Source organism: Narcine bancroftii, chromosome 6 (assembly GCF_036971445.1).
Source record: "Narcine bancroftii isolate sNarBan1 chromosome 6, sNarBan1.hap1, whole genome shotgun sequence".
Classification (NCBI taxonomy): domain Eukaryota; kingdom Metazoa; phylum Chordata; class Chondrichthyes; order Torpediniformes; family Narcinidae; genus Narcine; species Narcine bancroftii.
The window spans coordinates 245,171,070-245,185,755 of NC_091474.1; the positions used below are offsets into that span (position 1 = coordinate 245,171,070).

General features: G+C 52.1%; 1 protein-coding gene across 2 annotated transcripts in view; it reads right to left on the reverse strand.

Moving 5' to 3' along the window:
• Positions 1-762: 762 nt before the first annotated feature.
• brox (BRO1 domain and CAAX motif containing) overlaps positions 763-14,686 on the reverse strand; it is a 74,988-nt gene continuing 61,064 nt past the window's right edge. For both annotated transcript variants that reach the window (XM_069887874.1, XM_069887873.1), the window contains exons 7-12: positions 14,201-14,290; positions 13,641-13,726; positions 12,048-12,129; positions 5,236-5,386; positions 4,074-4,233; positions 763-2,594 (exon numbers count right to left, since the gene is read on the reverse strand). In XM_069887874.1, the coding sequence (XP_069743975.1) occupies positions 2,511-2,594; positions 4,074-4,233; positions 5,236-5,386; positions 12,048-12,129; positions 13,641-13,726; positions 14,201-14,290 (653 nt within the window). In that variant the 3' untranslated portion in view covers positions 763-2,510. The remainder of the gene's footprint in view (positions 2,595-4,073; positions 4,234-5,235; positions 5,387-12,047; positions 12,130-13,640; positions 13,727-14,200; positions 14,291-14,686) is intronic.

Genomic DNA, 14,686 nt, shown 5'->3' on the forward strand with positions numbered 1-14,686 from the left:
CATAACATATCTCCCTGCTGGATCTATTATTTCCTCTTCTATTTTAAATGGCACATTTTTGCTAATTAATATAGCCACTCCTCTTGCTTTTGAATTATACGATGCTGCTGTTACATGTCCTACCCAATCTCTCTTTAATTTCTTGTGCTCCAATTCAGTTAAGTGTGTTTCTTGGACAAATGCTATATCTATTTTTTCCTTTTTCAGTAAATTTAGTAGTTTCTTCCTTTTAATTTGGTTATGTATTCCATTAATATTTAGAGTCATATAGTTCAGCGTAGCCATTTTATATTTTGTTTATCTTCTCTTTCCGTTTTTCCATCATTACCTTTCCTCCTTTTCCATTTCTGTTTTCTTATTTTCAACTCTTTACCAGACAACATTCCTACAACATCCAACATTTTCCTTATTCTCCTATTTCTATCTTCTTTATCCCCAATCTCCCCTTCCCCTCCTGAGTTGCCCTTTATCCCTTGTCGGACAACCACATCTCCCCTCTCCATTTGGATTTGCGAATCCACTCGCAAGCGTCAACTGATTTTGCAGTGACCGCTCTTTTCCCCCACCCAGCCCCCCCCAGAAAAGATTTCGCTTTTTATGTCACAAAGGTGGGCCAGTACCATTCTTAATTTAAATTTACTGGAAGGGCTGAAGAGCCTGTTTGCTGTCGAGTTCTATGGTGCTCACCAGAGAGCAGCCTCCCCAACCCACCCACCGGCACCAAATCCACCTGCTACAGGTGTTGCCTTCATCATCAAACAGTTTCGTGTATAAATATGGCATTTATTTAGCCCCATAAATCATTATTTTCCAACTACAGGGATTACAGAGTTAGTGATAAATAGGAAGCAGAGGGAAATATTACAAGTGATGATCGCACCCCTCCCCACCCCCAGAATTATTCAGGCTTCCCCAGAATAGGTTCTAAATTAGTTATTGATGTGCACTTCCATGTTCGGGCAGTTGGGTGATAATTGCACAGGCCACATGCCCTCTTTCAACAAGAGGGAGGAGAAACTGGGTCCTGCTCCACTGCAGCCCTTCCCGGTCCACTGACCCGATTGACCGTTCTCTCATTTTCCTCCAGCCACGTTCCAAGTCCTCCTGGGACAGAACCTCAGCCATTGCCTGGACAACCAGCCCAGAGTGTGCCACGGCTTCTTGAACTGCCATCCAGGTACTCGTCCAGCAGGCGGCGGCAGTGAGTGGCCTGGAGGTGGCACCCTCCTCGAGGCCCTGGAACCTGGGGATGGTTGACGTCCCAGGTTAGTGCAGTCAATGGAAGCAGGTCACTCCCTCCCCACTCCTGCTGAGAGAATGCTGGTGCCCCCCTTCTGCCTTCACTGCAAGTCCGATTTAAATGCATCATCTTTAAGTAGAGTTACAGTGATATTACAGAAGTGTACAACTTGACAAAGGCAGTGGGAGATTTATCAAGCCCCCTCCCCAGGTTCCACCATTCATTACACACCAGAGGGGTAATTTACAGCAGTTGGCCCACTCACTCGCTTGTCTTTGGGGTAAGGGAAGAGGGTGGGGAAGAAGAGAAAAAAAGACCCACTGCATCTCAGGGAGGATGTGAAAACTCCACACGGGCAGCATCCAAATCGGGATCGAACCTGGGACTCAAGCCCAGTGAGACTGCACCACTGACCTAGGCCACTTCCCTGTGCCCTTGCAATGCTTCACTGACCAACTCTGCAACTTGAAGCGAAAAGCTCTGAAGAAAGCTTGGAAAGAGAACGGTCACAGGGTTGGGACGAGTTTGCAGCAAACAGAACATTGAAGGCGACCTTTGGAGAGGAGCTGAGCACCATGTTTCCGCAGGAAGGGGGTTGGTGTTCCACGGTACAGGATATTGTGGGTAGCTGGGCTGAAAAAGAAGAGAACCTTCCTGGCATAGCCACCACCATTCAAATCAAACATGCCGGATCACTGCTCCAGTCCAGGGCTGGCCACAGCAAACACAAGACCCCACTCGTGTGGGTGTGTGTATTCATGTGGAACAAATGGACCCATCCAAACTGCTGGTGGGAAATTCATGTGTGGGGGGGGGGGGGCAATGGGTAGATTTGCTGTGTCTGCCTCAACATGATTAATGAAAGGTCTATGAATAGAATTGAAGGAACACTTGTTAAGCTCCCAGGGATTATCCTGTTTGGGGGGTTGGGGGGGGGGGGGTGGGGGGGTGGCTTAAGGCTAATTGCTGCAACCAGCAGGTAATGAGGAAATCGGTTGGAGTTTACATCAGCTTCTGGAGGCCAGTCTTATGCCTCTGCCAGAGGGTGCAGCATCGTGCAGAGGGGAAACCTCCTCCCATCGCTGTACCCAGTGCAGCAGGACTGGAGAATGCAAGATGCTGCTCACTTTCTTTAAATACGGCAAAAAATTCATTGCAAAGTGCACTCGACTAAGGGGGTGGTTTTAGTTCTTGGATGTCGGGTTGAAGTCCTTCCGCGAGATAAAGGTGCACCCAATGCACAGCAGGGAACTGCAGTACTGTTGTCTCTTTACGAAACCGAGCAGCCGGTGTCCACCTGGGGCTTGAGGTCTGGCTCCTTGACAGGCTTCACTTCTTCCTCTTTCACTTTGGCCTGAGGGGAGGGAGATAACACAGCATCCAATGACACACAGGCAGCTGCCCATCGGAGAGGGAAAGGCAGGAATGTAGCTGGTCGCAGGAGAGAGTGCCACTCAATGAAAGCGGTGCACAGGAAGGGTGGCCCATCGCCCAAGTTGGGACGAGGATGGATTAACACGACTGCAGAGAACGCTGTACAAGCAGGAGAACTAAGAGGTTCACCAGGATGTTAAGCAAACAGCGAGAAGCTAGAGGGACTCGGGAGCATCCACGGAGAGAGGCGGACAGTCGACGTTTCAGGACAGGTTCGTTTCTCAAGGCAAAGGTGAGAAGAGGAGACAGCAAGCACAAAAATGAGGGGAAAAGAGGGTCATTGGACATTACCAAGTGTGCCGCTGAGTGACGGAATCTGGGGAAGAGGACGGAAGTGTAGACAGAATCAAAGGGATAGAGCTATTTAAAATTATGAGGGGGACAGACAGAGTAAATGTAGATGGGCTTTTTAACCACTGAGGGTATGTGACATACAAAACAGAGGACATGGGTTAAAGGTGAAAGGGAAAGGTTTAGGAGGAACTTCTTCACACAGAGAGTGGTGGGGGTGTGGAACGAGCTGCCTGATGGACAGATGCATGGACAGGAGGGGTATGGAAAGATATGGTCTGGGTGCAGGTCAGTGGAACTAGGCAGAATAGTTCAGCAAACTAGAAGGGGTGAAGGGTCTGTTTCTGTGTTGTCACATTCCTGCCTGCAACACACATGAACTGCAGTGTGGGGATTTTGGGCTGGGAAGTAGATGGAAAGAGGGAATAGAGGGGGGGGGGGGGGGTGCAGGGAAGCTGCCAGGAGGCGCTGGTGGAGAGAGGCTGCCGGCAGAGAGGTGGGTGGCTGGAAAGCGCCAGCACTAGTTGAGGGGGTGGATACAGAGGATGCCGGGAGTGTGGGTAGACACGGAGAGGACCAATCGGCTAGTGTTCTGGGTTGGAGCCCTTTGTGGAGACTGACAAGGACCACGAGAAAATTCCCCCGGTCCGAATAGCCGACTGATAGATTGCCTCCACAGACACCTCCTGGCCTGCTGGCACCCTCCAGCTTCTCGCAGAGCCAGCTTCAGTGTCAAATGTCCTCGTGTTTCATCGGGGTGCTGCCTGCAACACTGGGCTTCACTGAGAGGTAGACCAGTTTGATTCACACTGGAACCCTTTGAAATTTATAATGAGGGGTAAAGATAGAGAAGAAAGTCAGTCCTTTTACATGGGTGGAGGGATCGGAAACTAGAGGGGAGAAATTTAACGGAGACGAGAAAGGTACATTTTTCCAATGGAATGAGCTGTGCCTGAGGAATTGGTGGTGGTGGGGGGGGGAGAATGAATAGTACAGCAGGGAGAAAGAGAGGAGAACCCGTCTCCTGCCCATGATTCCTGTCCCACAAGCTTAGAGGTTGATGCTGGGTCCCAGTGATCTCGGCAGCTGGAACAGGAAGACCTCCTACCTTGTCGTCCTTGGGTCCCCGGGTGATGTCGAACGCAGCATACAGCTCCTGGCTCCACATCGCTCCCAATTCCGGCAGCTCCCACGGTTGAGCATCCACCAGCCCATAGTTTGCCTTCAGTTCCAGCTGTGGGGCCTCCGGAGGGACCTTCTGGAAATAGCTGGGGGGGGGGAGGGGGGGGGGAGGAGGGGGGGGGGAGAAGAAACAGGCAGTATGTGAGCCACATGGTTCGTGGTTAGAAGCCCCAAGATTGCACAAAACTAACCAGGGCATGAGAATTAGGAGCAGGAGTCGACCATCTCGCCTATCGAATGTGCTCCGCATTTCAACGACTGTGCCTGATGTAGCCGTGGACTCTGCTCCACCTACGTGCCTGTCCCCTATATCCCTCAATTCTCCTACTGTGCAAAAATCTGTTAATGGACCTCTGTCTCCTCACTACATTCTGGGAGAAGCAGTTCTACTGATCTCTGTCCTAAATCTACTTCTTGGATAGAGGCTCCGTCTCCTTGTCTCGCCTGCCTGTAGAAACAACTTTCTTGCCTCTATCCTTATCTATCCCTTTCATTATTTTATATTCTTCCATTAGATCCTGCTCTCAAATTAAATTAAAAGATCAGCACGTTTCGTGTAGCGGTTTGTGCAATGCTATTACAGCGCCAGTGATCCAGGTTCAAATTTGGCACTGTCTGGCAGGTCCATTCTCCCCATGTCTTTGTGGGTTTCCCACGAGCCTGGATCATCCATACCCCAATTAACCAACAACCCCATATGTTTTGGAGGGTGGGAGGAAACCGGAGCACCCAGGGAGGAAAACCCACACAGATAGGGGAGAACGTACAAACTCCTTACAGAAAGCGCTGGGTTCGAACCCAGGTGATTGGTGCTGTAATGTTACATTAACTGATATGCTAATCATGTCTGCAAATGGCATCAGGTGTTAATGGCATCAGCTCCCATTTTAAGTCCCGTCCAACTCTGGGATCATGGATTTTTTTTATTTTTTTTAAAATCGCCTTCTGCTCGAACATTCATGAGAAAACGGCCTTCCTTGTATGAAGCCAGTCCCTCACCAGCCCCTTAAATAAGTGACCCAAGGCACTGACCCAAGGGAAGGATGTCCAACAAACACTGACTGGTTCACATTTAAAGAGACACTCACATGAACCCATTCTCTCTCTGACACTTTTCCAGGGTGTTTCGCACATATGCTCCCAGCTTCCTGAAGAACAAATGCTCGGATGGTTTGGCAGTAGATCCCGGCCCCTTGGTCTGCCTGTACTCCTGGCACAGAGTCTCCGCTTTGGAGTAGTCTGGAAGATGGAAGAAAAGGTGGAGATTGCAACCAGGGGACAAGATCCCCATCTCATAGGGCTGGGCAGCCAAATGGTCTGGACCAGCCTGTCCCCATATGCAGGTGGCCCAGGAAGCCCATCCTATTTTTTTTGGAGAAACTGGCTCCCAGTAACGTAGAGGGAAAATGACAGAAAAAGATCCATCCCATTCCCTTTGGAAAATCTCAATTGATTCCATCTGCGTTTCAGGACCAGGCTCCAAGCTATCACCAGCTGTTGACAACGTTCGAGTTCAAAGGCACTGCACACAGGCCTTCTGGTCCATGACGCCAAAATACACCCATTTGACCAATTAACCCAACAACCCCGTATGCCTTTGGAACATGGGAAGAAACTGGAGGAAACCCATGCAAGTCACGGGGAGAACATGCAAACTCCTTACAGACAGTTTGACCCCAGGGCACTGGGCAATTGAGCTGCCAGAGTTTTATCTCGCGTTTGCTGTGTGTCTTTTGGAGTCGGTCCCATTGTACCGAACAGGCCCTTCAGCCCACTTTGTCCATGCTGACCTGCTGGCATTCGGAGCTCCTCTCATTCCAATGCATTTGGCCCATTCTATGCAACTGTTCCTATCCATACAACCGTCCCATCATCTTTTGAATGTTTTAATTTGATCCAATTGATAGTTTCACCACTAATTTCAAGCCACTACCTTCTTCAGGATGAAATCCAGCGCCACAACTAGGGGAATACGGACTGATGAACCACGGATTTTCTGTTCCAGTTACTCCTTTCTGAGAAATGCTGGCATTTATTGCTCATCCCTAAAAGAGAAGGTGGGGGGCGATAAGCTGCCATTTTAAACCACCGCAGTCATTCCAGGGAAGGAGCACCCACACAAAACAGGATGTGGAAGGATATAGTGGGACTCAGATCAGCTGGAATGTTGGCTGGAGCTTAAACCAACCAAGAGTGGGGGGGAATGAATCTCTGGATGTCAAATGCAGGGTGGAAGTATCGCACACTAGAATGTGTGTGTTTACTGTGAGGGATGCAAGGTTTTGTTTTAAACATGGCAATTGGTGCCTGAAACAGGCTGTCGGGGTAACAGTGGAAGCAGATACAGTAAAACCCCTGATATCCAGCACCCATGGCAGACACCATATAAGTGGGTTTTCTGGTTGCTTGAGACTTACTTTCACAACGCCTAATACAAATGCATTAAGAATAAACAGTTTAAAAGACAAAAATCCTCTACTTGTACTTACAGTGAACAAACTTCACTTGCTTGAATAAATAAACCCTATTTAGCGACAGCTACACTGCTCTTGAAAGAACACACACAACCAGACGGGTTGAGCTCAGTGAGCAGACTGGTTTATTGCAGGCTGCTGGGCTGTGCTTATACTCCCAGCCCAGAACCGGCTGAGAACCGTGCTGGAGGGGGCTGACGTCACCCGGGCATCACATGGTCCCCCAGTGCGGGCTTCTGAGACCCGTGCTGGGAGGAAGGAAACACACCCGACGGCACCATTTTAGCCGGTTGCCCCACCGCGTGGCTTACAAGTGGGGCCGGTTTGCCTGCCTCGTGGTGAGCTGCCACACAGCCCACCCCCAGAACTGGCACCAATGTCCTTTATCGCCGGGCAGTCTCGCTTCTCGGGCTGGGCTACGACCAAGGGCTCAGTGGGTTCGAGGTGCGCTGGCTTCAAATATCCAGCATGAACGTGGAGCTGGAATGCTGTACAACCCTGTACGCCCCCTCGTACGGTCGCTGCAGAGGTGCCGTGGTCAGGCCCCGCCAAACGAAAACTTACTCCACGGAAAGTAGTTCGCTGAGTACGTGAGACAGGCGAGTGCCATGCCTGGGTGGCGATGGGGATTCGAACGAGTCCAAGCATGCCCTGAGGTGAGGAAGTAGTTCGTGTGACGACCCATGGGGATTGTGAGGTGCGTTGACGAACTCACCAGGTAGTGCCAGCGGCGCACCATAGACCAGCTCGGCAGATGACGCCTGCAGATCTTCCTTGGGAGTGGAGCGGATGCCCAGGAGCACCCAAGGCAGTTTGTCCGCCCAGTCAGGACTGGTGAGGCGGGCCATGAGTGCCAACTTAAGGTGACGGTGCAGACGTTCGACCAGTCCATTGGGCTGCGGGTGGTGGGCCATGGTGCGGTGTAGCTGGATCCCCAACCTATTGGCGAGCTGTGCCCAGAGACCAGATGTGAAGTGGGCGCTCCGATCGCTGGTAAGGTGACCCGGGACGCCGAACCGGGTGACCCAACCGTGCAACAGTGCTCGGGAGCAGGAGTTGGTGGAGGCGTCTGGCATCGGGATTGCCTCAGGCCAGCAAGTGCTGCAGTCCACCATCGTAAACAGGTAACGGTTGCCCCGGGAAATGGATAATGGCCCGTCAATGTCTACGTGAATGTGGCTGAACCGTTCCTGGACGTGCTCGAACTCCTGCATGGGCACCCTGGTGTGCCTGTGCACCTTGGACATCTGGCAATGGGTGCATGTTCTGGCCCAGGCCGTGATCTGCTTCCGCAGCCCATGCCATATGAACCGTTCTGCCACCATCCGGACCGTGGACCTGATGGACGGATGTGAAAGGTCGTGGATGTGACGGAAGACCTGCCTGCACCACTGCTGGGGAACCACTGGACGTGGAATACCCATGGAGATATGGCACAGGATGGTACCTTTGCCGCTCAGAGTCGGGAGGTCTCGGAACCGCAGGCCCATGATGGCAGTCTTGAAGGCCCTCGTCTCCTCATCAGACTTCTGATCCCGGGAAAACTGGTCAAAGTGGAGGCCGTGCGTCAGCGCGCAGATGGCCGGTCGCGAGAGTGCATCGGCAACTACATTGTCCTTTCCCGCCTTGTGCTGACTGTCGGTGGTAAACTCCGACACGAAGGAGAGGTGACGCTGCTGGTGGGCCAACCAAGGATCCTTTGCCATCGCGAGCGTCTGGGTGAGGGGTTTGTGGTCGGTGAAGATGGCAAAAGTCCTCCCCTCCAAAAAATAGCGGAAATGCCGCACCACCAGGTACATGCCCAGTAACTCGCGTTCGAAGGCACTATACTTGCGTTCTTGTGGGCAGAGCAGGCGGCTGAAGAATGCCAGCGGCTTCCAATGTCCATTCACCTGCTGCTCCAGGACGGCACCGACAGCTGTGGCAGAGGCATCGATGGAGAGGGCCATATGCAGGTCAGTGTGCGGGTGGGCGAGCATGGTGGCCTTCGTGATGGCGTCCTTGGTGGCCTCGATGGCGGTGCAGTCTTCTGGATTCCAAGCGAGCGTTTTGTGCTTGGGTGCGATGAGGGCGAATAGCGGATGCATGATGTGCGCAGCTCCTAAGATGAAGCGGTTATAAAAGTTGACCATACCCACGAACTCCTGCAGCCCCTTGAGGCTGTCCAGGCGTGGGAACTCCCTGATAGCAGCGACCATCACAGCGGCGAGCGTGGCTACTTCGGCTGTGATGGTATGGCCCAGGAACTGCATGGAGACTTTCCCGAACTAGCACTTGGCACTTACCTTGATGGTAAGGCCGAAATCGGCCAGCCGGGAGAAAAGGGTGCGTCGGTGGGCCTTGTGTTGCACCTGGCCCTTGGTGGCAACGAGGATGTCATCCAAATAAATAAAGATGAATTCCAAGTCCCTGCCCACAGAGTCCATGAGGTGCTGTAAGGTCTGAGGGATGTTCTTGAGCCCGAACGGCATGCGCAGGAATTCGAACAAGCCAAAGGGGGTGATGATGGTCGTCTTGGGTATGTCCTCAGGGTGCACCAGGATCTGGTGATATCCGTGCACCAGGTCAACCTTGGAGAAAACCCTCGCACCGTGCAAGTTGGCCGTAAAGTCTTGGATGTGAGGGATGGAGTAATGGTCAGGAACTGTTGCCTTGTTGAGCCGTCGATAGTTTCCACAGGGATGCCAGCCACCAGAGGCTTCCGGGACCAGGTGGAGCGGCGAGGCCCATGAGTTGTCGGACCGCCGAATGATCCCCAATTCCAACAGGTGCGAAAACTCCTCCTTCGCCACCTGGAGCTTGTCAGGCGGGAGCCAGCGTGCCTTGGCGTGAACCGGTGGCCCAGCGAGGCAGTGGAGAACTGTGGCTTGAGGAGTGTCGGGAACTAGTCCAGGATTCGCTGGAACTCATCTCTGGGCGTGCTGATCGTGGCCATCTGTGGTTGCTCCGAGATGGAGGCGTCGAAGCGAACGGCCTGGAAGGTACGGGCGTCCACCAGGCGCCTACCTCGTATGTCCACCAAAAGCCCGTGTGAGAGGAGGAAGTCCGCACCCAGGATGGCGGTCAGGAGGGACAAGACGGTGAACCTCCACACGAAACTTCGTTAGCTGATCTGGAAATGGACTGTCTTGTCTCCATACGTCAAGAGAGTCACCCCAACAGTAACTGTTGGCTGCACGGAGGGGAAGTCCACGAGGTCGGTTCCTGGACTTGATGGCTGTGGCCGGAATGACGCTGATCTTGGCTCCAGTGTCAATGAGGAACTACTGGCCGCTGAATGAGTCCCGCAGGTAGAGGAGGCTGTGTTCTTGGCCAGCCGCTGTAGCCATTAACAGCGGCCAGCCTGGACATTTCCCGGAACAAGCAGGGCGGACGACACTTCCGAGCCTTGGCTTCCCAGCACTGGTGGTAGAAGCAGAGGCCTGGAGCGGATGCTGTGGCCTTGGTTATGCTCTTGGGGGCCCCTGCAGGGGCCGGATGCTCTACCACAGCGCTAGGGGCGTGCCCGTGCCTCGTGACCTGCTGGACCACTGAGCCCTCTGGGAATCGTGTGAGCCATAGCTCTTGGGCCTTCTGGGTGACCTTCCTCGGGTCGGTGAAGCTCTCCTACACCAGCAGCGGCCGGATGTCCCCGAGCATATGGTCGCGGAAGATCCACTTGAAGAGTGGGCCGTTGGTGTGCTCACCCATGAGCACGAGCATCTCGTCCATCGGCTCCATCGGGGACCTGACCCCAGGGCATCGAGGTGCAGCATCCGAGTGGTACGCTGGTGTCTGGATAGTCCAAGGGATCCAGTAAGCACTCACTTGATGGTCTCGTATTTGTCTTCGGCGGGTGGGTGCTGAACGAAGTGCAGCACGCGTCTGGCGGTGGCCTGGTCCAGGGCAGCTACCACATGGTAGAATTTGGTCGTGTCAGACGAAACCTGGCGGAGGTGAAACTGAGCCTCTGCGTGGCCGAACCAAGTCTCTGGCTCCTGAACCAAGAATTCAGGTAGTTTCACGGCTATAGCCCTGATCCCAGGCTCGCTCATATGGGTTCAAAGGCATTTGAACCAGTCGGGGTCACCAATTGTAGTGGCAGCTACACTGCTCTTGAAAGAACACACACACAACCAGACGGCTTGAGCTCAGTGAGCAGACTAGTTTATTGCTGGCTGCTGGGCTGTACTTATACTCCCAGCCCAGACCTGGCTGAGAACCGTGCTGGTCCCCCAGCGCCAGCTTCTTAGCCCCGTGCTGGGAGGAAGGGAACACCCCCGACAGCGCCATTTTGGCCGGCTGCCCCGCCGCGTGGCTTACAAGCGGGTCCGGTTCACCTGCCTAGTGGTGAGCCGCCACACCTAAAGCATTTTACTTTATTTTCAGTCACATACTTTGTTAACATCCAACCATTACTGCATCAATAGCTTCCTTCCCCTCCACAGAGCTGCCCAAAAGAAGAACAATAGCATTATAATCATTAACCCCCACCACCAAGTTTACAGATAAAACCTCAGACTGGGGCAATTCTTACTAAACAGGGACAAGGAGATGCTTTAAGAGCAAACCACGACCAAGGCTGAATATTTGCTACCATCTTGACCAAAAATTTGTCTCAATTCAGAACAATTTTAAACCTGTGTATTTTTTACATTTTATTCTTATTTATTTTAGTTTATTGATTTATTTTCCTTGATTTTTTTTTGCTGGTTGCTTGAATTCCAGCTACCAGTAGAGTTTTCAGAAGCTTCCACATTTGCACACGATTAGGAACGAGATGGATGGACATCGAACAAATGCTAGTAGTTGAGATTTAATTTGATTAGGGCCTCATGTCCAGCACAGATGTGTAGGCTGAAGGGCCTGTTCCTATGCTTTTATGTATTATCTGTGAGAAGGAGTTGCCTCATATGCCTGGAAGTTATCTCTGGCAAAGGGCCACCTTTGTTGTGACCACCCCCCCCCCCCCACCGCCCCCAGGTGAATGCATCCTATGGCGGGGAGGCAGAGGATCAGATGCAGTATCAGATGGGGAGCAGCAATGCGAATGTGCTGGAGAAAATCGGCAGGTCATCCAACATCCATCGAAAGTCAAGGGTAGCTCATGTTTCAGGCCTGGGCTCTTCGTCAAGTCTGGAAAAAAGGATCCAGCCCCGAAACAATGTTTTTTTAATGCATCTGAAGGTGAGAAGATGGTGGATCAGATCGGCAGGGATGTGATATCAGGCCCTCCCAGAACACCTTACCCACCCTCTCACTTGCAGTGCCTTGGTGTCAGTGGGCGATTTCCCTGGCACCAAACCCCTGTTGCCCACCACTGCTGCCACAAGCCTCAGTTCGGAATGGAGCCCCAGTGACCACCGGTCACGCTCACAGTCAGAACACGAGGGGTACAAGCAACTGGTGACCGGAGGCAAACAGTTACAATAATACACAGTACTCACACTTCTCTGCTTCTTGGAGAGATCGGATGGCTTCCCCACATTTGTCACTGACCAGCAAGGTCTGGCCATGGTAGCAGTATGTCTGTAACAAACAACACAGGTCACAGGCAGGACAACAGATCTTTGCACTCCAGCTTCACTGTGTGGGAGTATGGTCCCTCCCCACAGAGCTGTGTGGTGGCTAAGATGTTCCAAGTTCTGACGGGGAGCTCAGGGAGGTCCTGGTGCCTGTTGAGTGCCACACAGAACAGGACTCTCAATGTGTGACAACATGGCAGCAACTCCTCCCTCATGTCTGAAAATCCCTCACACATGTCGGGGATGGGTCCATGGGACTCACCCCTCCGTAAATCCCTCACGCGTGTCGGGGATGGGTCCGTGGGACACACCCCTCCGTAAATCCCTCACACGTGTCAAGGGATGGGTCTATGGGATGTACCACCCTGAAAATTCTTCACACAAGGGGCGAGGGGTGAGTCTGTGGGATGCGCCACCCTTGAGGAGGAGGTATCAGAGAAGCTGCAGGCAAGGAGGTTGGGTACATCACTCAGCCCCCCTCCCTTTCCACCTGTCAGTGACAAGTCACTGGATCGAAAATGTCAAACAGAAGCAATCTTGACCTGATGGATCCTCAGGGACCGTATATGGACTCAGGGGAAGTTAGGGAAGGGAGAAAAGAGGGACCCTGTAACAGAGCAGCCCAGCGAGGGACAGGTGCTTCTCCACCTAGGTCGGAAGGAGCTGCCAAGGGTGGTGAACGCAGCCAACCTCCCTCCCCTCCATGCACTCTCGCCCCAACTCCCCTTTCCTGGGCTCGTCTCCCTCCTCCCGTTGGAAGGATTCAGGAAAGTGAGGTCAAACACCCAACAGGTTCAAAGATAGTTTCCTCCCTGCAGCCATCAGGCTCCTGAGTGAACCCCTCAGTCCTCTGATGCTACCCTCATTTTGTACCATTCTGTGATTGCCCTTCCACTTGGTACCACTGTATGCAGGTTACAGTCAACTTGTTGGACTGCTCGCAGAAGATCTCTTCTCTCTGTACCTGCTGTCGTATGACAACAAACCCAGAGCTACCTGCTGCTTGTGACTTGTCGATGAGAGCAGGGCCCAACCTGCCCGCCCACACTGACAAAAGTGTCCCACCTGCCTGCATTTGGCCCACATTCCCATCCTATCCATGTACCCATCAAGTTTTTCTTAATCATTACAGTAGCCCCTGCTTCAACCACCTCCTCTGGTAGCCCATTCCACCCACCCACCACCCCTCAAGTTCCTGTTAAATCTCTCCCCACCCCTCCCCCTCCCCACCCCTCCCCCCCCCCACACCTTAAACCCCTCACACTCTGCTTACTGGTTTCCCCTACTCTGGGTAAAGTACACCCCATCTACTCCTCTCATGACTCTGTGGGATCACCCTTCATTCTCCTGTGCTCCACCTTACCTGTACTTATTGACAACCTGTAAATCTCAGCCAAGGCTCCGTGTAACTTCCTCTCTAGCTTCCCACGGCGTGCTCGAAGAGATCTGCTGTTGAGTTTACATAGAATGGCACAAGACTACAATTACTAATGGACTGCTGCATTTGCCACTTACGTAAGCCAGGTAGAAGGAATGTTTGAGTTGAAGGTACTTCCTCCACTTGCCTGTGTAGCTTGGATCCAAGGTGGTCAGAATATGATCTGCAGCAAAAAAGTGGTCAGATGAGAGACTCCTTTGGCTCACTCCACTTCGGTCTCAATCCACCTGTCCCCAAAACCAGCTGTTGCCATTCCCATCATCCCGTTCCTGGCTGTAGATGTAGAGTCAGATGAGGATGAACTTGTCTATGGAGTAATTGGTTACCCAGCTTGACTTGGCAGGTTTTATCAACAGACTTGTGGTCCCTGGATACTCCCACTCGGATGTTACCAGCTGAGGTCAGCGAGGACACCAGGAATGGTTATCTCAAAAGACTGAATGTTTGTTGTATAAACTAACCTGGGCTGCAGGGCAAGATGCACTCAGAGTAGATGTTGTAGCGGCTGAAAGGCTACGCTAGGGGAACTCCTCCCCATCCCACCCAGAAGAGTTAACAGCAATGCTTCCGCCCATCACCAAGCTGCTTCTACCTCTCTGGGGACAACAGGAGAGAACCAGCAATTAAACATACTCACCAGCCTTCTGGTAGAAGATGGCCGTTTCATATGCCAGAGCAGCAATAAGACCTGGGTTATGCTTCAGTTCGATGGCTCTAGCAATGGTCACTTTAATCAAAAATGCAAATGGATGGTTACCTCACTGTGAAACAAAGCCCTATACTTTTTAAACCTGTTACATTTATCGCTAACGGGTGATTGAATTCTATGACATTTTGAGTCTTTGAACAGCAGTATTTGGAATCGGAGCAAATGAGTCTATCACCATAAGCTTGCAGACAACATGAAGGCTGGAGGAGTTGCGGATAGCATAAAAGGCTGTCGTAGGTTACAACAGGGTATTTAAAGGATTCAGAGTTGGGCAGAAAAGTGGCAGATGGAGTTCAATCCGGGTAAGTGTGAGGTGATCCATTTTGGAAGGACAAATTTGAAAGCAGAGTCATGGTTAATGGCAGGATTCTTAACGTGTGGAAGAACAGAGGGACCTTGGGGTCCAAATCTTTT